We start from the raw sequence: 22,668 nt of genomic DNA on the forward strand, positions 1-22,668 counted from the left end.
CCAAAGCTCCTGTTTGCTCTTGACACCCCAGCAGGGGTCACCTGGGGTGGGGGTGGGGAGCAACACCTCAGGATGCTGGGCTGTCCGGCTGAGGAAGACTGCGCAGGCTCATCACCCTACCCCCCCATGGTGATGGCCGTGGGTGGCCGCTGGCCACTCCTGAGGATGGGAGAGAGTGTGCCTGCCCCAGGGTGACCCAGGTCAGCAGGAATCCAGGGTGAACAGGGCCAGGGGGTGTGGCCAGGCTTGGTCTCTCATGGCTGGCCCTTCACGGGGGATGGGGGCAGGCGAGGGGGTCTCCATGGCAGGAAGAAAGGCAGGGTCTAGGAGGGATGGATGCTGAGCTTGGAGGCCTTGAGTTGCAAGCTGCCGTTCGGGAAGACTCCCAGGAGTTGACGCTCAATCTTTGGTCAAATGGCCATCATCTCCACTCTGAATTTCCGGAGATTTTATATCTGTTCTCATTTAGCACTGGGAGAGGCTCTTCCTCTTCCCTTGCTGCCCAGTGTGGGGAGAGACCAAAAGGTGGGCCTGGGGCGGAGGCGAAGCAAGTGCTGTGAGGCCCAGCAAGCAACAGGACAGTGACCAGGTAGAGGCCCCAGGAGACCTGACCCACGTGGGCCAGAGTGCCTGCTCATTGAGCCTCCCTCACAGCAGCTCTGACTCTGTGGGGCCCACCATTTGGTCCACTCCGGCTGGAGGAGCTGCACAGCTTTCAGAAACCTGACATTCCTCCCACCATCGGGCTTCAGACAGGGGCATGCCTCGGGCTGGGGCTCGGGTGCAGAAGCTGGGAGGGAGCACAGAGGCCAGCACGTGCCCTCCTGGCACCCTTGGGATGCCCCCTCCCGCTTGCTAAGGGGCTCTCTGGCTGTCTCATGGCAGGGCACCTGGTCCTAGGTCCTGCATGAGCAGGGAGTGATGGAAGAGTGGGACCCAGGAGCTACAGCCTCAGGCAGCTGGAGGGCTTGCAGGAGCTGGGCACAAGGCAGGGGGAACCGGAGCTGATTCTGCAGGTCCAGCAGACAGCACCTGGGGGCTGTCCTCTGGGTGCCGGACAGTGTGGCGGTCAGTAAAATGGCCGCAGGAGCCTCTGGTGCAGGCAGCAGGTAATGACCATCCCGCAGATCTGCCGGGGGGAGAGAGAAGGGCACGGAGGCATCAGGGGCCTGTGGAGCTGCGGATCCACAGCACCGCCACTGGTGTGCACACAGCTGCCCTGGGGCCCCAGAAGCACTGGGGTGGAGAGCGGAGGGGAATGCTGTCCCGGGTGCACCTGCTGCTCTGTGGTCCTAGGTCCCCTTCATGTCTCATTAGGCTTGGGGATGGAGCAGTCCCTAGCTGGACAAGAAGCAGCCATAGCATCCTGGCCAAGCACATGCAGGCAGGGCACTTCCACAGCGCTTTGTTCTTCCCCCCTTGCTCCTCCTCCCTCTGACCCCCCCTCCCGAATGCACTGAAAAGAGGAAATGGGGGTGCAGCAGGCCAGGACCATGGGGTATCACCAGGGTCCTCAGACGCCAAATGCTAGTGTTTAGGGGATCATGATGCTCTCCAGGGGAGAGGGATCAGGGCAGGCAGCGCCCCCTCCATCTCCCTTGGGCACCTGGCGGGAAGGTGGCTTTCCCTCAGTGTAAGAACAGTGACTGTGCTCAGCGGTGACTGTGCCCAGGTGACCTGGCTGCCCATGGGCTGCATCAGAGGGAGGAGGTGGGCAGCGGGAAGTCACAGAGGACTAGTCTCCACCATCCCCTCCTGCCCATCGCAGCTCATCTTGGAGGGCAGCAGAGGCTGGGGGTGCCGCTCATCCGTCAGTGGTTGGGTGGGGGACTTCCCAGGTTATTTCCCTCCCCCCCCTCCAGATTTAAGCAGGTAGCTGTGGCAGTGTTGCACACCCTCCTGCCCTGTTGCCACCACCTGTGGGATTATCTGGATCTTCCTGAGCCATAAGGATGGCACACAACCTTGTATACCAGGTCTGGCATCTCCCGCGGGTAACAGCTCATCGCAGGGGAAGGCAGAGCTTCACACGTGTGCACACACACAGGTACATGCTTTGGGAGGACCACGTGCATGTTCCTGGTGGGCTCCTGGGCATGTGTCTTAGCACACACACATACACACGCATTCCACCCTCAGTCACATGGATGGCACAAGGATGCCAGCCACAAGAGCCCTGAGAGCAGCCCCCTCCTGCAGGACAAGGAGGAACCAGCAGGGCCAGTGGTAAGCAGCCAGCAGGTGCAGGAGCTGGAGTTGAAGGGAGGCGTGGCCAGGAAGGACCAGGGCCGGGCTCACGGGGTGGGCCTGGGTGGAGTCCTGAGCTGGCCCCTGGCAGCCATCAGAACGCACGAAGGAAGTCTGCAAGGATCGGCCCTGACCCTGTCAGGTGCAGGCCTCCTCTCTTCAGCGTCCCTGCCGCCCCTGGCCTGTGCGGCCACCAAGAGCTCAGGACCACGGCTGCTTGACTCCGATGGCAGTTCTACTTCCTGTTCTGCATGTTTTCTGGGACCTTCCCTGTCTGACTTGGGCATTTAAACTCACTGAGCTGCCCCCTTCTCTGCCCATCTCCTGAGCTCTGCTGCCATGTTAACTTCCAGGCCCCACACACCTGCTCCCTTTGTACCAAGTTGCACTAGGCAGATTTATAGGAGCCCCAAGGCCTTGGCACCAGCTTCAGCCTGATTTCCCATTTTAAAAACTGTACTGAGGTACACATGGGCCTTGCAGGTGAATTGGGACATCCTCACATCTAGGCAAAGTTGAGGGCCACTGCCATGGAGGCCCTGGGAGCTGGGGCCCGAGCTAGCACCTCCCGCACAGCTGCACACGTTGCCAGGACCTGGCTGACGTCAGCATTCCTGAGCACAGGGAATTCTCTGGTTTTCAGTGTGCGTAAACCACTGTGACATTCCGGGAGGCATCAGTTCTGAGACAGTGTCACAGAGGTGGGGGTCTCACTCGCCTGAATTGTGCACAGTTAGAAGCAGCTGGTTTGCAGAACCCCCAAGTGCAGCTCAGGGCCACAAGAGAGTCGGGTCTTCTGTCCTGGACCAGTCTAACTCTGATCTGAATAGCTCCGCCTCCTAGGATGGTTGACTAGGGCTCCTATGCAAGACTTCTGCTGTGAGGAGGATGTGATTCCTTGCACAGGTGCCCAGTCCAGCCACTTCACAGGTGAGGAAACTCAGGGTTCAGGCCGAGGCCACACAGTGAGAGGCAGAGCTGTGTCTTGAATGTGGATCCTCTGATACCCTCCACCCCCTACCCCGTGCCCAAGTAAGGGTTCTCCCAGTTCCAGAGATCAGGAAACAGCTGCTGTCTCTTGTGCATTGGGTCTTTGGGGTGCTACACTGGGGTGTTAGGGAGGTGCCCGGTGTCTGCCATGCTTGGGGAGCAGGCCTGGAGCGAGCCCTCTTTCAGGCTTGAGTGGGATCACCGGCTGGAACCCGGCAGCGTGATGACCAGCATTTACCAGCAGAGGGCGCTCTGCAGCTGCAGAGCCAGCTCAGTGCAAAACACTGGGGAGCAAATTGGGCCGGCAGTTCAGTTCCCTGGCCAGGTGACCCCAGGAGTCGCTCATGGAGCGTCTTGGAGGATTTTTCATGCTGGAGGATGTGAGTGGGGAGATGGTGTCTGCAGGCCTGCAGGTGCACTGTCCACACCCGGTCTCCTTGACCTTTGACTATTGTCTAAGGTGCAGGGCACTTAGAAGCTGCCCAGGCCTGGCTGGTATCCATACAGAGCTGGTCCTTGGTTCCCAGGGATAACCCCTCTGGGGTTCAGCATATAGGGCAGTGCAAAGTGGGGTGTACGGTGATGTCCTTGGGGTTCCCTGTGTGTCTGAGTAGGGAACAGTCAGGGTCTTACGTGCCCACACAGGCTAAGCACTGTGGGCATTGCTGAGCAAAATCTATTGATTATAGAAGCAAGGGGGTCTCTGGGCACTGCCTTCCTGGCACGCAGGGCTGGAACTGGGTTCTCCTGGCCCTGGGTCCTGGTGCATAGGTAGCACAGTTATCTGCAAGACTGCACAGGAACTACCTACCTTGGCTGACTTATAACAGTGTTAGGGATGGCCAAAGAGGCCTGGGCATCCATTCAGGGCAAGCCACTTTTCTGAGTCTAACTTCCTGATCGTGAAATGGAGAGAGCTCGACTGGTCCCCCTACCCGCCCCAACCAGTGCAGCTGCAGGGAACCCAGTGTGGGGAAGCAGCCGAAACTTCTCTGTTGTCTATAGGGACCTGCGTGAAAACAGCCCCCCTCTGCCGGGCATCGCCTGCTTCGGATTCAGACAGCAGGAGCCTGTGGGATGATCTGCTTCCTGCAGTCTGAGAACGCTGAGGGCAGAGGGAGTTAAGGAACTGCCGAAGGTCACACGTGGGCAGAACAAGCCCCTCATCTTGTGACATTGAAGTCCCTCCCCTTGCCCTGGGTGGCCCGGGAAGGGCCCTGCAGATCCCAGGATGGCTGAGTCCTTCTAGACACGCAGCACCTGTGTGGCTTTGGCTGGGTGAGATGGGGAGTGCAGGGGCCTGGCTCGCTGCCTCTGTCCCTGACCTCTGCCTTGGGGTCCTTGGCTGCATTAATAGTCTTCTATTTGCATGGTGCTGGGGGAAGGGAGAGAGCTGGTATAGAGGGCAGAACACATGCACGCACACATCTTCCCAAAGGCACTAGGCAGGTGCACGGCACACATGCTTGTACGCCTGAACCCGCACACACCGCCAACCACATGGACCCAGATACAAGCAAGCACGCACGAGTCCACACACACCACGGCAGGCTGTGCGTGCCCCACTCCTCTGGGCATGCACACACCTGAGCCCACACTTGTACCTGTTCCAGGTCCCTGTTCCTTGTAAGTTCAGGCTTTCAGGTTGCCCAGTGCTCTGTGGGAAGAGACCTAGCACCTGCCCACCCTGTCTTGGCTATGGAGAAGTGGGCAGGGCACAGGCAGGGCATGGGTCAGTTACATGAGGTCAGCATTTGCCATTTCAGCCCATGGGAGCAGGTGGGCTTCTTCCTTGACCCCGTCTCCCAGTACCCTTGCTTCAACTCACCTGTAGGCAGGCCACCCCGATGCCCACCGCTCCCATCAGCAGCAGGTGGTCTGCCAGGAACTGCTCCAGCTTGGTGATGCAACCACCCTGTAAGGGAGCCATGGTTATGGGCGTCTAGGCCATGACAAGCGGGGAGTGGGGAGGGAAGGGCTGCCCAGTCCTGTGTGTCTCGCTGAGGAATGGCTAAAGCCTGAAACACAGGGGACCCCCAGGCAGCCCTGGACTCTTCCCACCAAGATCTGTCTTTCCCAGGCTGGCTGCTGGCATCACAGCCAAGGTGCGCACACCTGTTGGAGGTGGCTGTGCTGGAGGGGCAGTGGTGTGTGTTGGAGAGTTTAGGTGCTCACCTCCACCTTATAGATGTTGGAGGGATGGACGCGCTGGCCACAGCGTGCCACCACTGTCTTGCAGCAGCTGTCGGGCACACGGCGTCCCTGGGCGGCCCCGGATCGGATGTACACGCTGTGCTGCCAGTCCTCTGAGCTGTTGCTCCCGCAGCACTTGAACTGGAGGAAGAGTTGGGGACTGGAGGAGAGTACGCACTCACCTGGCTGAACCCCAGCCCCCTGCGCCTCTTGAGAGTCCCTGCCCCCTGTGTGTGTGTGTTGGTGTGTGGGTCACCCCCTACCCTGGAGCCTTCCCCTGGGGCTGCTCCAGGATGCTGATCTTGGGGGCGCCACCTGTCTCCAAGTCCTTTAAGGGGATGGTGCTGGGGGTCTGTGAGATGGGCAAGAAGCCCCGGGACAATGGGACTGTGTCCCACGGGGTGGCTGAGACAGGCCGCGCCACAGGTCCAAGAACCTTGACCCCCTACTTGCTAAGGAGTTCCGGGGTTCACAGTCCATGGCCCCAGGCAGCTGGCTGTGACTCAGGGGCCTGCGTGAGTGCTGCCCAAGACTGGGGCCTCACGAGCTTCCCAGCAGCCACAGGGAGAGTCAGACATCAGGCCCTGGTCACAGCTGGCCTTTCCAGCTGGGCATTGATTCCCAGCTGCGCAGGTGCCAGCAATGAAGCTTGGAACCGGGCCGGACCAGACAGCAAGGTGTGGATGCTGGCCATCTCCTGTCCCCTCACCATCCCACCTGATGGGTTTGCATAGTGGCTGCACACAGCAGTGAGTGCGCTGGGCTTGCCGGGGGAGCAGGAGGAGGCAGGTGCGGAGAGAAGCGGATGGGCTGGGGGTGTCCAGGCGCACGCCCAAGGTGCTGGATGTAGCAGCACACAGCAGCCTTGGGCACATGTAGCTTACGTCCTGCTGCAGGCGGTCCATCGAGGCTGTGATGTCCTGGGCTCTGGGCTGCCCATAATTCTCGGTCAGGGTCCGGTTCAAATGCTGCTTCAGTTCGTCACTCAGCTGAGGGGGTGGACAGTGAGGTGGCATCCGCAGAGACTCCCCCTGTTTTCCCCCCAGGACCTCTGCTCCCTGGCATCTGAGATGCCACAGTGGACTTTGGGTAGTGGCACAGCAGGGGCTTCTCAAAGGGTGTGATGGGACCCTTGGCAGGAGACAGCATGGAGGACAGAAGTGGCATGGGCAGAGGAGAGGAGAGGCTGGACACAGCTTGTAGAAGCTGTCACAGCCGGGGGCTGGACACAGGGATGTCTCAAGGCAGCTGTAGGGTTGAAGTTTAATTATGAGGAGATACTCAGAATATGTATGACCCCACTATGCAGGTGCTATAGATGGTTGATCACGCTGTCTCTAGCAGCCCAACCTCCAACCTCACTCCGTCCAGAGTCCCTCGGTCCAGAGGGGCTGGGCTGTTCACTTCAGCCCTGTCCAGTCTAGGCAGCTCGAGGCCTGACTCTGTTCTTATCCTTTTACTGACTGAAGCTGGCCTGAACAGCTTCCCTGGATGTTTTTTTTTTTTTTTTTCTGGACACATCTACGCATGGATGGGAAGGAATGGGGACAGGGCACTTCCCCAAAGGCCATGCTGAGGTCATGGGCACCAACAGAGGTGGCTGGGAACAGCAGCGGGCAAAGGACTAGCCCCAGGACCAAGCTGTGGGATCTGCCTCAGTTTCCCCATCACGGCCACCCTCTCCGTTGCTGCTTCTCTGGGGACCCTGCCCACAGGGAGCTACCACTCACCCTCTGATAGTACACGTGGGCCAGAACGCCAGCCACCAGCTCCACCAGGAAGATGACAAGCAGCAGACAGAAATACTGGGAGCAAGGAGAGATGATAGTCACTGCCTGCTAGGCACCCCTGAGCGAATGATTCCCCAAGGTGAAGTGGTGGGGGCACCAGCCAGGAGCCCCGTCATTGCACCAGCTGTCCCCCTTGTCAGCAGACCCTTGCGGGTCACTCCACTGGTTGACCCAATTCCTGCTACTGGCAGGACTGGGCAGTGCTGCACCCAAAATGCCAGGAACTTCATCTTGGTCTCCCACTCGAGTGCAGAGGCCCAAGCACTTGGACCGCCATCTGCTGCTCTCCCAGGTGCATTAGCAGGAAGCTGGATCTGAAGCAGAGCAGCCAAGACTCAAACTGGCGTTCTGACATGTGTGAGCTGTGAGCACTGCCAACCAAGTGGTGGCTTAGCCCGAGTCCGCTGTGTTGGCCAGCAAGCTGGAGGGCTGTGCAGCCAGAAGTCATGTAAGCAGCTGAAGTCGGGAAGCCAGAAGAAAGCTTGCAGTCACCTTTGCCTGCTCTAAGTCTGGCTTGGCGCTGTTTTCTGAGTCTCTAAACAGCCCCAACAATGACGCTCCCGGACACCAAGGGTGCTGTTGGGAGGTGTTGGAGTTCAAGGCCAACTCAGCCAGACATGATGCTGTCCAGCACCTCCTGGCCAGCCGGCCACCCCAGGTACTCCTCCTAAGCAAAACACGGGGTTCACCAGCTTCGCTGCTCAGAACCTACTAGGGTTGGGTGGGGCAGAGTGTGTGCCCCAGTTCCCTATAGAGCCAAGGGGGAAGGGCCCCTCCCACCCCCACTTTGCTCACTCAGGGCTCCTTCCTTGGCAGAGCTGGGACCTTCCTCACCCACGCTGTTCCAGGGAGATGCCAGTCCTGGCCAGGCACACGGTGGGGCACTCCCTGATTTCAAGAGTCAGTGTTTGCACCCTTCCTCTGGTGCCAGCCCCACAGAGGCGTTCTTCTGGCTAAGACTAGGTCCCTGTCCAAATATAAGAATCCTTCGCAAAGTTCACGGAAAAATGCAGTGAAAAGGTGTCATACATTTTGGTGCAAATGGATCGCGCTTGTTAATTCTGTAACAGGACAGTCTGAGCGAGAAGCGAAGCTGGGCGCTCTGCACAACTTCAGCTCCAAAGGGGAGCAGGGGGGGAAGCATTCTCTGAGCCGTGCTGAGACTTTTATGTAAGGAGACAGTTTGCAGGAGATGTGGAAATAGCTCTCCTGTGACAGCAGGTGATTAATTAGAAAGCAAGAGGGTCCTAAAAGCCTCGGGGCCAGCGTGGCGTCAGCTGGCATCATCTCGGAGATGAATTTCAAGAACTTTGTCAGGTTGGAATTTCAGAATTTCTGCCCTGGACTAATGAGAAAGCAGGGTATTTTGCTGAAGTGTTCCTTATTTGTGCGACCCAGCATCTTGCGGGGTTAGACACAGAAAAGGATTGTAGGGGACATAGGCAGGGTCAGGGGTGGAGGCGCTAGCCGGCTTTCAGCACCGCTTGGCAATGCCGGCAGTGGAGGATCAGACAGCTGCCAAGGCTGTGTCGCAAGGAGATGGGGTCCAGCCAGAGGCTCCCAGCTGGCCGTGCGTGAGGATCACAGAGGCAGTGGCCAGACCTCAGAGCGGCTGGGGCTAAACAGGAAAAGAGGAGCCAGCTGTTGTAGCAACCATGACCTCAGGGCGAATTGTTTTCTGGCAATGAAAAGCCACACTGTTGGCGCAGAGAGCGCAAAGGATGTGAATTCGGGAGCCTCATGCTGTTCCTGTAAAGATGTCACTGTTGGAAGGATGAAGGTGACCTCTAACCCTCCTAGCTCCAGTCATGCCAGATACTGGGACTCAGATTTTCCAATTGGGAGTCGAAGTGAGGGCGGCCCAAGGCTGGCCAGGTCGACCAGGAGACTGGAAGAGGGAGCAAAGTGGGCCATAGGAGAGAATGCAGTTGAGGGGCAGCTAGAGGCCAAGCCAAGATATCAGGGACCAAGAGGATCCTGCCGTGCACACGTCGGTGGGAGGGTCATGGAAGGGAGACCACTGACTGAAGACGGGCCTGCCAGGATCCAAGCTGGGACTACCTAGGGGATTCAGTTGGCCTGGGCTCAGAGACAGGAGGGCCTTGGCGTGAGCCATGGGGCCTGGCCAGCTGCTGGCCCAAGTGGGGATCAGACTCCCCATGGGAGGACCTTGCCACCTAAGGGCTTGGGACAAGGGGAAGGGACTGATCGCCCTGCTGGCTCAGGGAGAGATGGTGAACCCAAGTGCAAAAGAAGGGGTGCCATGCAAAGTGACAGGTTTTGACAAGGGACACTGGTGACAGGTCCCTTGCTGTGCTGTTCTTAGGACAAGAGGACTGCAGGAGGAAAAGGCAGCAGCAGCAGCAGGAGAAATTCCAGCCAAGGGCAAGAGGAACGAAACCCCACACACCAGGCACCAGCCGGGAGGTGAGGGCAGGTCCCGGGCTCGGAGCCTCCTACCAAATCCAAGCCCGGACATAAGCCGCCTGCACGGGCCTTTCTGTGTTCCTCACCAGATGCCAAGACAGGAACCAGGTGGCAGTCCCTTCTTGTCTCCTGGCCCATAGCACCCTGCCTTGTGCCCAGCAGAGCAGGAAAGGTGGGGGAGTGTGCCTGCAGCGCCTATCGAGGCTGATGAATGAGGTGGTTCCACCAGGGTGTGAACTGCTGAAGGTCGGGAGGGAGGGGGAGTGGAGGAGGCTGCAGGAATAGTGCCCCATGTGCAAAATGCTGCTGGAGGTGGTAGTGGCCAAGTGCACCTGCTATGGCCCAAGCGAGGTGGGTGTGGATGCACAATGGAGCCTCTTGCAGACGCGGGGAATGTCATAGAAGGTGCGGTAGGATACTGTTGAGCAAGTTCTTGGCCTCATCTGCACAGAACACCCGAAGCCAGCATGAGGACTGAATGGCCTCTCCCCTGAGGCTCTGCGTGCTGAGTGAGGGGTACTGAACACCACCACGGGGGGAAGAGATGTCCCCAAAGCCACAGCCGGGACTTGGTACGAGAGCTGTCCTTGAAAGAACCACGGGGCCCAGAGCGGGAACACAGCTCTCCCCAGCCTCAACAGACACCAGATGGGGCCTTAGATAGCAAGGCCGAATCCTAGTCCCCTCCCACCTCCCCTGTCATCCTTGTCCTCCACTTGCCAGCTCATGCCCTGTGGGCAAGTGCTGATGGCAAAAGGTTCATTTTCACATCATGGCTATGAAATGCCACTGGTTGGAAAACTCTCAGCCTGTATTCATAGAATTCCCACCCAGGTCTTTCCTGGGGCCCCTCTGCTCACAGTGCTCCATGGTTAGGGTCCTGTCTGCCCAGGTAGGTGAGAGGGATGCACTGACTTGGGTAGGCAGGTTCCAGAGATGGGGCAAGGAGGTAGGGACACAGAGAGGGGCGAGGCACTGCACAATGGCACAAGAAACCCTTGACTTGGGATGCAAATGGGGATCAGCCCATTCTGTTAAATAATACACATGCACAAGAACACGTGGACACACACGTGCACACGTGGTCATGCATATAAGTGCACACATGTGTGTGCCTCCCCACATAGTGTGACTCTCGCTTCAGGTTCAGCCCTGAGACTTGCTCAAGGTCCCCTCACCTCCGCCATGGGCATTCACCCACCCACACAGCACTGAGGCTGACTTTCTGTGGTCTCACACACACCTGCAGGATGTTAGCATCCTGACCCTTGCCCTGCACTTTGGAGTGCACCAGGTCGCCAGGGGAAGCTGGTATCTGCTTCTCACCCCAGCAATCTATGCACCCTTTTTGGAGGTGTCCAAATGGAGGGGGTGGCCAGCAACAGAAGAGGCCTTGCCCAGAGCTCTGGGCACCAGCCTGGTCCCGCCAAGCTCTAGTTGAGTGGCACGAGGTAGGTCCCTCCTTGGCTGAGGACATGGGTGGTGGGTACACCTGCAAGTGGCTGGCACCACTTCCGGCACAGCCCTGGACTAGGTGAGGCTGGCGAGAAGAAGGGTAGGTGGAAAGAGTCACCAGGGTCCTTAGACCAGGGGCCCATGGTCCACGGGCTCTGTGCAGCTGCCCTGGTTCATGGCCACAGCCAAGGCCTGCCTCTGCTGAATGGCCTTGTCAGGGTCCAGCTCCGGGAGGCAGAGCATGCAGTGAGCCGTGTCAAAGCCACCTCTTGGGATGGCTAAGTCTCCTGGCATTCACTGCTCTGGTGAGCCACACAGGGCGCACCTCTCAGCTTAGGACATGAATGCCTTGGGCTGAATGACCAGACAGGGAGCTCTGGGCAGCACCCAAAGGAAGTCTCTGGGGGCTGGATTTGGCGGCCCCCTCCCTCCTGCCACTTGTGCCAGCCTCCTCAGAGAAGTTGCCTCACCGGGGTTGGGGTAAGGGCTGGGGTACCCTGGAGGAAAGGCCGTAAGAATAGCTCTGTGGATGTGGGTCCCTTCTCTAAGGAGCCCAGCCGCAGCGATACAAATACTAATTACAGGCATCGTTTGATGCTTTAGATCACGTGGTGACCCGCCGTCCCTGAGACCTGGAAATCTGTCCTCATTATCCTCACATTGTACAGGGATGGAGACACCCCAGGGCGGGGGTGGAGTGGGGCAGGAGGGGCAGAGTCACGGGGCAAGCTGCAGCCGTGGGTGGCTCTGGAACCCAGCTGTGTAGCTCACCACCCTGACAGCCACATTGCGGCAGATGCAAGCGATGCTGGTGTTGGCACTCTGGGTTCCCTGGCTTTCTAAAAGTACTTTCTAGAACTTTATACTTCTTCCATATCAAGACTATGAAAAAGCCACCCCTCCCATCCCTGACCCGCAACCCTGACAAAGGCCAGGCTGTGCTATGACCATCCATCATCATATGCACTTGGACTTGGCTGAAACTGTCACAGTTCTCTGAGCGCCCGTATTCCAAACACTAAAAATATCCCTTTCCTTAGGCCTGGGGTGGGGGAAGGAGCGGGAGGAGGCACCTCTGTCCTGGTCCCTGGCCTGAATTTTCTTTGTCTTGCTTGAGCAGTTTTGGCTAAAAAGGAAGATCTGGTGTGAATAATTTAGATCCCCTTTTCTGTGCAGACTTTCCAATGCCATGCTCAGCATCATCACCATTTTGGCTCGGGAAGGTGACTCTGAGAGTGGCTGACATCCTGGGAGGACATGAGGACTGGAGCAGGTGCCGTGGCTCCGCATGCATGGGCCAAGGACTTGGGACCTCTGGCCGCCCGCTGGCCTTCTGTCTTCTCCCAAACCAGCCTTCAGGTGCCCGCTCTCCCCCGTTCCTCTTTAGGGACCACTCGGGGTCGAGCCGGACTCGCTGTGTCTCCTGCGAAGGCGTCATCAGCCTTTAGGCGAGGGACGATTTCCGTGGGAAGTCGGACATGGGGAGGGGGAAGAAACCGGGTCAGTGCCGGGCAGAAGCCTCCCCCTGCCACAGGAAGCATGGAACCCAAAGGCATCAACTCCAAGGGCAAGGCCGGTTTTTCGCTGGCTCCTGCTGGTCTAGCCCCAGCAAAGTCTGAGGGCAACCTCTTCTTGGGCTGCACAAGCGAGGGCTTTGTAGCTCATGGGCCACTGGGCCAGGCGGGAGGGTTCTCAGGAGACTCTGCCTCAGCCTGTGTTCTGGGCTCAGACTCATTCTGGCATGGACAGGGAAAGCCCACACAGAAGATTCCAGGCTGTGCCGGGAACTGTTTGTGGGGCCCTGATGTACTGAGTGTGTGTGTGTGTGTGTGTGAGTGCCTGGGACTTAGGCTGCTGTCTGCAGATGTGCCTGTCTGGGGAGCTCATCCTAACAAGAGGGAGCAGGTGGGTCCCTAGAAGAAGGGCAGAGCGAGGGGAGGAAGCCACCTCTCTCAGCAGCTTCTGCAGCAGCTTCTGCAACAGCTCCGGCACCCCAGTGCCATCCTCTCTCCAATCCCACCTGCCAGCCTCCCAAGGGTCAGGGGCTGGGCAAAGGAGTGCCCACCAAACCTCCAGTGGGCACCGGACCCTGGCCTGCGCTTACTCAGAGGCAGTGTGCGTGGGCCAGAGCATGAATTTGGGGTCGCACACTGTTCCTAACACTGTGCACCATCAAGTTGGAAGCTTCTGACATCTTGGCTGCCTCAGTATCTGTCCCCCGAAAAGAGGCTGTGAGCACCTGTTCAGGGGGCCATGGACACCGGTTGGGGGGGATCCAGCCAGTCTCCACCTGTGACCCTGTGATGTTCATATGCCTCCAGGAGCCTTGCATGCTGGGCCTGCACACAGCAGCTTTCATATCCAGGACAAAAGAGAAAAACTAGGTCGCTGTTGTGGCCTGGCTCCCACGGTCAGTGTGCAGAGTGAAGGTGTGAGGTCTCTGTGGGTGCTGGGAAGCAGGGGGAGCCCCTTTGGGGCTTCTCCCTGCCGCCTGACTTCTTTCAGGCTCAGCCTGATTTCCCTGCGCCCGACATGTCCTTGCTAAATCCGGATGCTACCAGTTTCTCTGGTGACTGTCTTCTTTCAGCACCCCCTCTCTTTGGCCCTCGGGAGGGGCCGCAAGCTGAAGGCACCCATGCCCCAGAGAGCCCGTTCCTGTCCTGCACCCAGGGTGTGGGAGCTGGGCACCGCCAACTGCAAGTGGCCTCCAGGCTTCTGGCTCGTGGAGGTCCATCCTGACCCCCCACCTGGCTCTCTGAGTAGGAGTTGATGCCATCCGCAGCTCCCCAGGGGTGAGCCTGCCTAGCAGGTGGTGCCGTGGCCCCAGGAGCATCAGAACATCTCAACTGGGAGACCGGAAAATCACCTGGCTCCCCAAACAGGGAAACTATGAGAGGAGAGGGAGGGAGGAACAGAAGGTTAGAGTGAGAGAGGGAGGGAGGAAGGGAGAGAGAGGGGTGCAGTCTCAAAGAGACCCGGGAGGCGAATCAACCCATTTTAACATATTGACCTAATTTAGATTCTGACGCACAAAGAGTGGCTTATGGTTCCACTGTGCAAACTGGAACCTGCCCGGTTATTCCGTGAACGTTTTCAGCTACAACAAGGGAACCATTGCTATGCGTTCTAGAAGAGGGTCCTAGATGGGGCTGGCACAGTGGTGTAGCTGGTGAAGGTGCTGCCAGCTGGTTTGTGCCCCCGTTGCTTCCTTTCCCATCCAGTTCCCTGCTAATGTGCCTGGGAAAGCAGCAGCAGATGACCCAAGTGTCTGGGCCCCTGCCGCTCACGTGGGAGACCCGGATAAAGCTCCAAGCTCCGGCTGGGGGCTACCCCAGCTGCTGTAACCATCATGGGGTGTGGGAAGCAGAGTGAACCAGTACATACAAGATCTCTGTTTCTCTTATTTACTCTGTAGCTTTTTCATATAAATCCATTAATTTAAAAAAAAAACAAGAAAGGAGTGCTGGAGTTTTGAGGTCCTCACCGAGTCCCGATGGCCTTTGACACAGACCTGGGGTGGGGCGTCAGCAGGACCCAAGAGAGGGCAACGCTGAGCCAGGATCCACCATGGCAGGAAAACTGTTGGAGTATGGGGCTGGGGAACAGGAAACGCCACTGCCCAAAGCAGCCACCTGGGGTCGCTCTCCCAGACCCTGCTCCCTTCTCCTCCTTGGTGGGGGATGCATGCGCAGCAAGGGTGGGCTTCCCCTCTTCCCCGCCCCAGCAGGTGCAGGGTGGCACTCACCGTGGACAGGCAGCTCTTCTGCTCCCGGATGATGGCGCCGAAGCCCAGGCAGCCGGTGGCCGTGACGAGCGCGCCCGCGAAGATGAGGATGTAGGCAGAGGCGGCGAAGGTGCTGGACGCCAGGACGCCGAGGTAGCCGCTCTTCTCCACTAGGGTCCACACGCCCACGGCCATGACAGCCACCCCTCCCATCTGCGGGACACCCCCAGTTAGTGCACGCTGCACACCTGCACCTCTCCAGAGCCCACCACGCCCAAGGAGGTTCCAATGCTCATGCCACTGCAGGGAGAGCTTGATTCCTGTTACAGCCGGGAGATACAGACTTGACCCAGGTCAAGCGGAAGCGAGTGGCAGGGCTGACCCTAAAGCCCTAGTCCTCACAAGGGCGCCTCCTGGACATCTGCAGTAAAGTTCTGACACCCCAAGTCCCAGTGCCCTGAGTCCTCCCTCTCCTCCTTTGCTCTGGGGGAGGGGAGAAGCTCTCAGCCTTTGCCCCTCATCTAATAAAATGTTGAAGAAATTTCACTTTATGGGCCCAGCACGGTAGCCTAGTGGCTAAAGTCCTTGCCTTTGAATGCGCTTGGATCCCATATGGGCACCAGCAGCCCCGCTTCCCTTTGAGCTCTCTGCTCATGGCCTGGGAAAGCAATTGAGGATGGCCCAAAGCCTTGGGATGCTGCACCTGTGTGGGAGACCTAGAGGAAGCTCCTGGCTTCAGGTCAGGTCAGCTCCAGCCATTGTAGCCACTCGGGGAATGAACCAGTGGATAGAAGATCTTCCTCTCTGTCTTTCTTCCTCTCTGTGTATCTGAATTTGCAATAAAAAATAAGTCTTAAAAAAATTTCACTTGAGATGGAGAGAGACAAAGGGACAGACAGAAAGAGAGAAACAGAGAGAGGGCGCACACTCCCAGGCAGCTGCTCACGACAGCTCTGGCGTGGAACAGGATGGGAACGGGGAGCTGGGAGACCTCCCACGCGGATAGCTGAACCCTCGCCACTGTCTCTCAGGGTCTGGACAGTCACAAGCTGGAGTCGTAAGAGTCAGGAGTGAGAGCTGGGCTGGGGGGCGTGTCTTAGCCCCTAGGTCAAATGCTCACCCAGCAACAGGTGTTAGAGAAAAATTCTCAGGGGGACTGGCATAATGGCTCAACTGGCTAATCCTCTACCTCCAAGTGTCAGCATCCCAAATGGTTACCAGTTCCTGTCCTGGCTGCTCCACTTCCCATCCGGGTGCCTGCTTGTGGCCTGGGAAAACAGTAGAGGACAGCCCAAGTCCTTGGGATCCTGCACCCATGTGGGAGACTTGGAGGAAGCTCCTGGGATCAGATGGTGTCAGCTCTAGCAATTGAGGCCATTTGGGGAGTGAACCAGTGGATGGAAGATCTTTCTTTCTCTCTGTCTCTCCTTAGCTCTGTAGATCTGCCTTTCCAATGACAATAAATAGAGAGAAACCTCTCGGAGGGTGTGGCTGGCTGGTGGTCTGGGCAACATGCCTGATGTAGGACTTGTCTGCCAAATGCTCCACCCACAGCTCTCTCTGCTGGCGTCACAACGCCCTGCTGAGTCCCTGAGGGCCCCCCACCGCCCGCTTCCTTCACTCTCAAATAAGGGTGCGGAATGAGACCCCCTGGTTCCCAAGGGAGCACCATGAGGCACCCCTTGGATCATCTTGCCCTGTGGGCGTTATGTGTTGAGGGCTTTTGCCTACCAGACACAACGCATTTATTAAGCAATAATTCATTTCTCATTCTTTATTAATCAAAAGCAGATAACATGAAGGAGAGACTTTTTCGAGCAGCACGAGACAGTCAACGTGACAGCATGCAGTTGAGCTAACTGCAGCAAAGAGCTGAGGAGAATGGCTCGGGTAAGGTCAGTGGGGTCTGATCGCTATAGAAACATGCGCATTATCCATCAGGCTGGCTAACGCTGCCCCTCCACCCCTCCAACCAGAGATCTGGGTCTGGGGTCACCGAGATATGAACCATGGGATGGCTCTCAGGAGTATTCACCTGCTTGGGGATATGGGATCCACCATTCAGATCATGGTCAGGTGCAGAGGCTGGAGTCTATCCCTGCCCCAGGAGCCCTGCTCTAGGTGGTCTATGGCTTTCTGCTTCCTGGGGTCCTATGAGGCAGGAACCACCAGGTTCCTGGGAACAAGACCAACCAGTTTGAGAAATACTGCCCCAGGGGGTGCTAAGTGTCCTGCCCCATTTTACGCAGTAGGTGGCGCTGTGCTGAATCTCAGGGGCAGCAGGTGGCTCTTCAAGCCCTGGAGCGCTGCCCTAGTGCTGCTGCCACGCGCTCTGCAACAGCACCCCCTGGCTTGCAGCTTTGTGACAGGTGGCAGGCGGGGAAACGAAGAGCGGAGTTATCGTTTAAAAAGGAGCAAAAGCACCCAGATTATGCAGGAAGAGGGAAAGGATAGGGTGGGGGCTCCAAGAAACGGATGCCACCAGCAGAGAGGTTGCCGTCCGTCACAGCACGAGCTGGTCACACGGACGGGGCTGGAACCTGATAGAGCTGACTGAGCCTGCAGGTCAGCTGTGATGACAGCGGCATCCCCAGCCTCGGGACAGGGGCCAGGCAGCGTCTGGAGGGACATGTGCCCTCGTTATGGTCTAGGAGACAACTCTACACTGATTCTGAGAATCAGCCAGAACTCCACCCTTCCCTGAGGCGGCAGGAAAAGTCAATACGTGTGTAGTGTAGAAGCAGTGTGACTCTACCTTGGATGTGGGCTGTCCGCTCTTTACAAACCAATTCTTCCAACCAACCAACCAACCAACCAACCAACCAACCAACCAACCAATCTGCCCTCGGCAGGTGTTTGGGGCAGCTGGGAGGATGCTGCTGGGGATGGCCACGCCCCACGTCCCAGGACCCGCCTGAGACTTGAACTCTAGCCTGGCTCAGTCCTGGCTGGTGTGGGCATTTAGGGAGTGAACAAGCAAATGGGAGACACCTCTCTCTCTCTCTTTCAAATAAAACAAATGCAAGAAAATCCTGCCTCTAGATGAGCAAAATACAAAAGTCAAACGTTGGCGGAAACTGCCAGATGGTGTCCACAGGTGACAAAATCAGCAGGTCACTGTGGGACACATGAGCTCTCCAGTCCTCAGCTTCTCCATCTATGCAATGGGCGTGCTGGACAGGCATATCTCTGAAGTCCCTTTCACACGGGTAACATGTCCCTGTGAACACCAGGACAGCCTCCTGTTTTCTCACTCCCAGCACGGATGCTGCTGGCTCATGACTATCACTCAAGCCAAGGGGGAGCTGCCAAGTCAGCAGAAAGAGCAGGAATCGGGGGAAGAGGAGGAGGATGGGGCTGGTGGTGGGGCAGCGTGGGGCTCACCCTAACGAGCTGTGTCCACAGCCGTTTGCATAGCGTTGACTCGACAGTATTTGGCTCCTCACAGAAACTAGGTTGCTCCTTGCAGTCGAATATTAACTACATTTTTCAAAGCCACAGCCTGTGGCCGATCAGCCAGTGCACCCTGTGGCGAGAGAAGCAGAGCAAAGAGGAGACAGGAGGGCCAGCAGGGCAGAGCGAGTCACCCAGGCAGGGTAATTTAAGGAACTGCCAACGTAGAGGGAAGAAGCATTGCCCACATGTGGGGCATGACACAGGGTTCCGCACACACCCCTTGGGGCTGGAGAGAAGAAAGTCTACGGACCTGAAGGAGAGCAGGCAGAGGGGACAGAGGGAACTTTTGTGCCAGCCTACTGCAGAGCTGGGTGCACAACCAGGCCTGGGGACCCCAGTGAGGAGGGGAAGTCCTAGCCAGGACAGAGTGGGGGGACAATGCAGTGTGCCGGTTGCCCACTCTCACATCAAACAATAAATAGACCAGAAAAATTCTGTTAGACTGGAATGGCATCCATTTGGTCTACCTGCTGGTCACCTACAGCTCCTTCTATGGCACTGCTGCCCACCACCCCGGACTACAGGGCCACCACAGACTTGGCCCTCTCTCTTTGGCAACAGCCACCTGCCATGTGTCCTGCCCAGGCCCACTGTGACGCTGGGGTGTAGCTCCCCACACGTTGCTGGCAGTCCCAAGCAGCTCTGCTCTCAGAGGCCTCCAGTGCTGAGCTGCCACGGAAACCCCTGCTGAGACTCTCCCTGGCCAAGCCCCCCACATTCCCAGCACCCAGGAAGTCAAGGCCAAACTCTTCCCTTTGACCTGATTTGGGGCTCCCTCTTTTGCACTCTCTTTCTTCCACATCTGGGCCTGGAGCACCAAGAGGAAGCACCTGCTTTTCCTGCAGATGTCCAGTAACTGCAGCAGTGTCAGGACAGTGGTCACGCACACAGGGGAACGTGGGCAACATGCTGTGGCCATGCACCTGCTCGGACACCCTGGGGAGCTGAGCTCTTTCCTACGTTGGTTTAAGGCTGAGCCAGACAGAGCCATGTCTAAGAACTAAACCTGGGTCTCCCACGTGCGTGACAGGCACCCAAATACTTGGGGGCTATTTTCTACTGCTGTCTGAGGTGTGTTAGCAGGAGCTGGACCGGGACTTGAACCAGCGCTTACATGGAATTCTGGAGTCATAGGTTGTGGATGCATCTCCTATGCCACAACGCCATTTCCTTGGCCCCTACACTATCCCTTTCCAAACCTAACTCAGAACCTGGAGGAATCTGAGTCCATGTACAGCGGGCTATCCTGTCTTCCATCCTCACTCCACTGTGTGCACCTGTCCATTGTCAATACACATCACACAGGCTGCTTACCACCTGCCTGACTCCAATTTGAGCCTCTAACTAAGCCTTGCTCAGCACAGCCTCCAAAGCAGAGCACCACAAAGGGCAGATGCTCGGGGACCCAAGAGGGAGGTGAGGAGGCAGGAAGACATGATGTCTGCTCTGGATGGAACTGCAAAACCCCCAATGCACACATGTCATTTCCAAGGTCATGCTGCTAGGCAGAGCGTGGTGGGCACCAGAAGTACAGAATCTGCAGTTCCTACCCAGTGTTCATTTTCTCAAAACCACCCTGCCCAGCAAGCCAGTCATCAGGTGTCGGATATGGCAGAGGCACGGCTCATAGCCCTGACCATAGGCTCCCTCCTGACTTGCCAGGACCCTGTGTGAACCCTAGGTGTGACCCTGTGCAAACTGAGGTCCCCTCCACCAGCACAGATGGGAGAGTCCTGGAGGGGTCTTGGAGGCCTCAGTGGGGCTGGGGGATGTGGCATGCCAGAAGGGGCAGGCAGGGCCAAGTTCGTGGGCATGATGGTGGAGAGAAGGTCTCTGTGGTCTTTGTGTGGAAATAAGGCTCTTTGCAACCTGAGTGGGGGCTCCTCTGGCCAGGTGTGGGTCCTCTGCTCTCTCTCTGTCACCTGTTTCGGCCCCTATGTCCCCCCCTTGAGAGCTCCCCAGGACTGGCTAGAGGCTGAGTCCTCCCGGCCCCCACAGGAAGGCCAGGACCAGCCCAGGAAGCGGCTACTTCCGCTGTTACCCCCCCATAGCCTGGTGGAGCTCCTGGGAGGCAGGCGAAGGTTTGATTATGAACACAGCTGAGCAGCTAATTAAAATAATAAATTAGAGAACAAACTACCAGGACATTGGGCGCTATAGGGAGTATTATAGGCTAGGGAGGAGGATGGCAAAGAAATAGGGGTGCACGTTTTCCTTCGTTCCAGATGTATTTATTTAGTGGGGAGGTAGACTGACACAGAGAGAGGGCGAGAGAGAGATTTTCCCATCCACTGGTTTGCTCCTCAGATGGCTCCCCCGACCTGGCCAGACCTAGGTCAGACCACAGACAGGAGCCAGGAACTCCATCTGGGTCCTGAAGCTGGACCTGAACCCAGGCACTGTGATGGGGGTGCAGTGTTCTAAGCTGCAGCAACACCCAGCTCCCCGCATCTGCTTTCTCTTGCTTTCCAGGCTTTCGGAGACTGTCTGCAGGGAACACAGTTCTTCTTAAAAAGAAATGCTCATTCAGCAAGCGCCCCAAGTACCCTATAGGATTCATCTCTGGGAATGGAAACCACCCACACCCACATGGTTTACGGCCCCAAACACGGTTCCGTTACTCTCCCACCCCCCTAACGCGGCTTCACTATTCCAGGAAACGCTTGCCCAGAAGAGAAAAGTTGCAAATAACTTGACTGTTTCTTTTAGAAACTTTGCAAAAGACACTGAAACAAAGCTCAGACTGTTCAAACTTTTAAACAGATGGCATCTACTGAATGTTCTCTGGCTCTGTCTGCACCCTGAACCACTTTGTCATGGTTCTTCCCGGTCTTAACCACGTCTTGGCAGGAGATCATGAATCACAGACACAGCTTGAATACAGCTGGCTCTCCCACGTGGTGGCAGGCCCAGGCACGTAGGCCACTTTCCTCTGCCTTCCTGGGTGCATTAGCAGGGCACTCAGCCTGGAAGCAGAGCAGCCCGGACTAGAACTGGAACTCCAACACGGGATGCCAGCAGAGCAAGTGGCAACTTAACTTTGCTGCACCACAAAGCAGGCCCTGAGTTACAGGTATTTTTAGACATTTAATACCTAACAGGGTCTTCAAAAAGCTCATGGAATGTGCACATTTTGTAAAAACTAGACTTTTTATTATTATTATTATTTAAGAGAGATCTCATCGGCTGGTTCTTAACAGACGGGTTGGGCTAAGGCCAGCCTGGGCAGCTGGGATGTGCTTCCCAGAGTCTGCACAACAGGAAGCTGCATTCAGAAGCCAAACCCGGGACTTGAACCCAGGACATTCTAAAGTGGGTCGTCGGTGTCCTGACCACCAGGCCAAACACCAACCAGCTCCAAACTTACCTTGGAACTGCAGTTCCCACTAAGGCTCTGAAGGACCCTCTTCTAGTGCAAAGACTTGCATTTACCGAATGCAACTCCAAGAGATGATAAAAAAAAATCTTTGAGTTGTATTTGAAGACTTCAGGACTTAGGCAAGGTGCCCAATGCTAGGCTACCCCTTGTGAAGGCAGCAGCGTCCCTCTGCAGCCCCCACACTTGGAGAGACCACATCACAAAACAGCCACCTGCTGGGGGCTGGCCCTTTCTCGCCAATGAAAACGCCCACCGCCATAACCCAGATTCATGTTTCTTGGGAAGAGTGTACCCTCACTGGGACAGGCTTCCGGGGGGTTGGGGGGTGTGGCCATAGAGACCACAGTAGCTTGGGACCCCAAGACTTCTGCTATTCCTCAGCCTCACCCACACACGCACGCATGTATGAAAAAGACGAATGGAAAATCAGGTGTCATTTCCTGCAGTCACGGTATTCCCGGGTGCCCGGGCCACAAATTGGCAGGGAGGAAGACGGTGATCTTTAAGTACAAGGGCTGAAGGCGCCGTAGATTCCTGATTGCGCGTGTGTCCTATCCTGATCACACGTGGGTCTTACTGAGTCGCCGTGTGCCCATACCCCATGCTGCCACCTACCTGCAAGCCGCCTCGGCCCTGCCCTCTTAGCAGGGGCACGGGGCCCGGTTTGCGTTGAAATAGCCTGAAGCTGCCCAGGGGTGGTCTTTGATTAGGAGGCCAGCAGCCTAGGTGACTGGCACAACACAAAGGGGCTTGGGGGAGGCACCGCGTGCTCAGAACTCACCCAGAAGAGGAAGTTAAAGATGAAAAGCAAATACTTCAGGTACACCAGTAGCCAGTCATCCTGCTCCATTTTGTAGCGGGCCATGGTGGCTTGTCCTGCAGGGAAGACATGCATGTTTAAAAAAATCCTATTTATTTATTTATTTTTAAAGATTTAATTTATTTTTATTGGAAAGCCAAAAGTCAAATATGCAGAGAGAAGGAGAGACAGAGAGGAAGACCTTCTG

The 22,668-nt window shown here is 57.0% G+C and overlaps 1 protein-coding gene across 1 annotated transcript; it reads right to left on the bottom strand.

The window, feature by feature from the left end:
• Positions 1–1,069: 1,069 nt before the first annotated feature.
• On the bottom strand, positions 1,070–22,526 carry TSPAN11 (tetraspanin 11). The gene is made up of 7 exons (XM_040978997.1): positions 22,443–22,526; positions 14,848–15,039; positions 7,161–7,235; positions 6,315–6,419; positions 5,413–5,571; positions 5,066–5,152; positions 1,070–1,129 (listed from the first exon to the last, which is right to left on the bottom strand). Exons 1-7 carry the CDS (start codon positions 22,524–22,526, stop codon positions 1,070–1,072), a joined length of 762 nt encoding a protein of 253 aa, XP_040834931.1.
• Positions 22,527–22,668: the final 142 nt, after the last annotated feature.

This window comes from Ochotona curzoniae, unplaced genomic scaffold (genome assembly GCF_017591425.1).
Source record: "Ochotona curzoniae isolate NIBS_2020 unplaced genomic scaffold, NIBS_Ocur_1.0 contig_2927, whole genome shotgun sequence".
Lineage (NCBI taxonomy): Eukaryota > Metazoa > Chordata > Mammalia > Lagomorpha > Ochotonidae > Ochotona > Ochotona curzoniae.

Coding starts and splice junctions, on each gene's coding strand:
- TSPAN11 (XM_040978997.1), bottom strand. CDS start 22,526: ATGGCCCGCTACAAAATGGAGCAGGATGACTGGCTACTGGTGTACCTG. Junction 7,236..14,847: donor AGAAGAGCTGCCTGTCCACG/GTGAGTGCCACC, acceptor CCTTGCTCCCAG/TATTTCTGTCTGCTGCTTGT. Junction 6,420..7,160: donor CCCACGTGTACTATCAGAGG/GTGAGTGGTAGC, acceptor CCACCCCCTCAG/CTGAGTGACGAACTGAAGCA.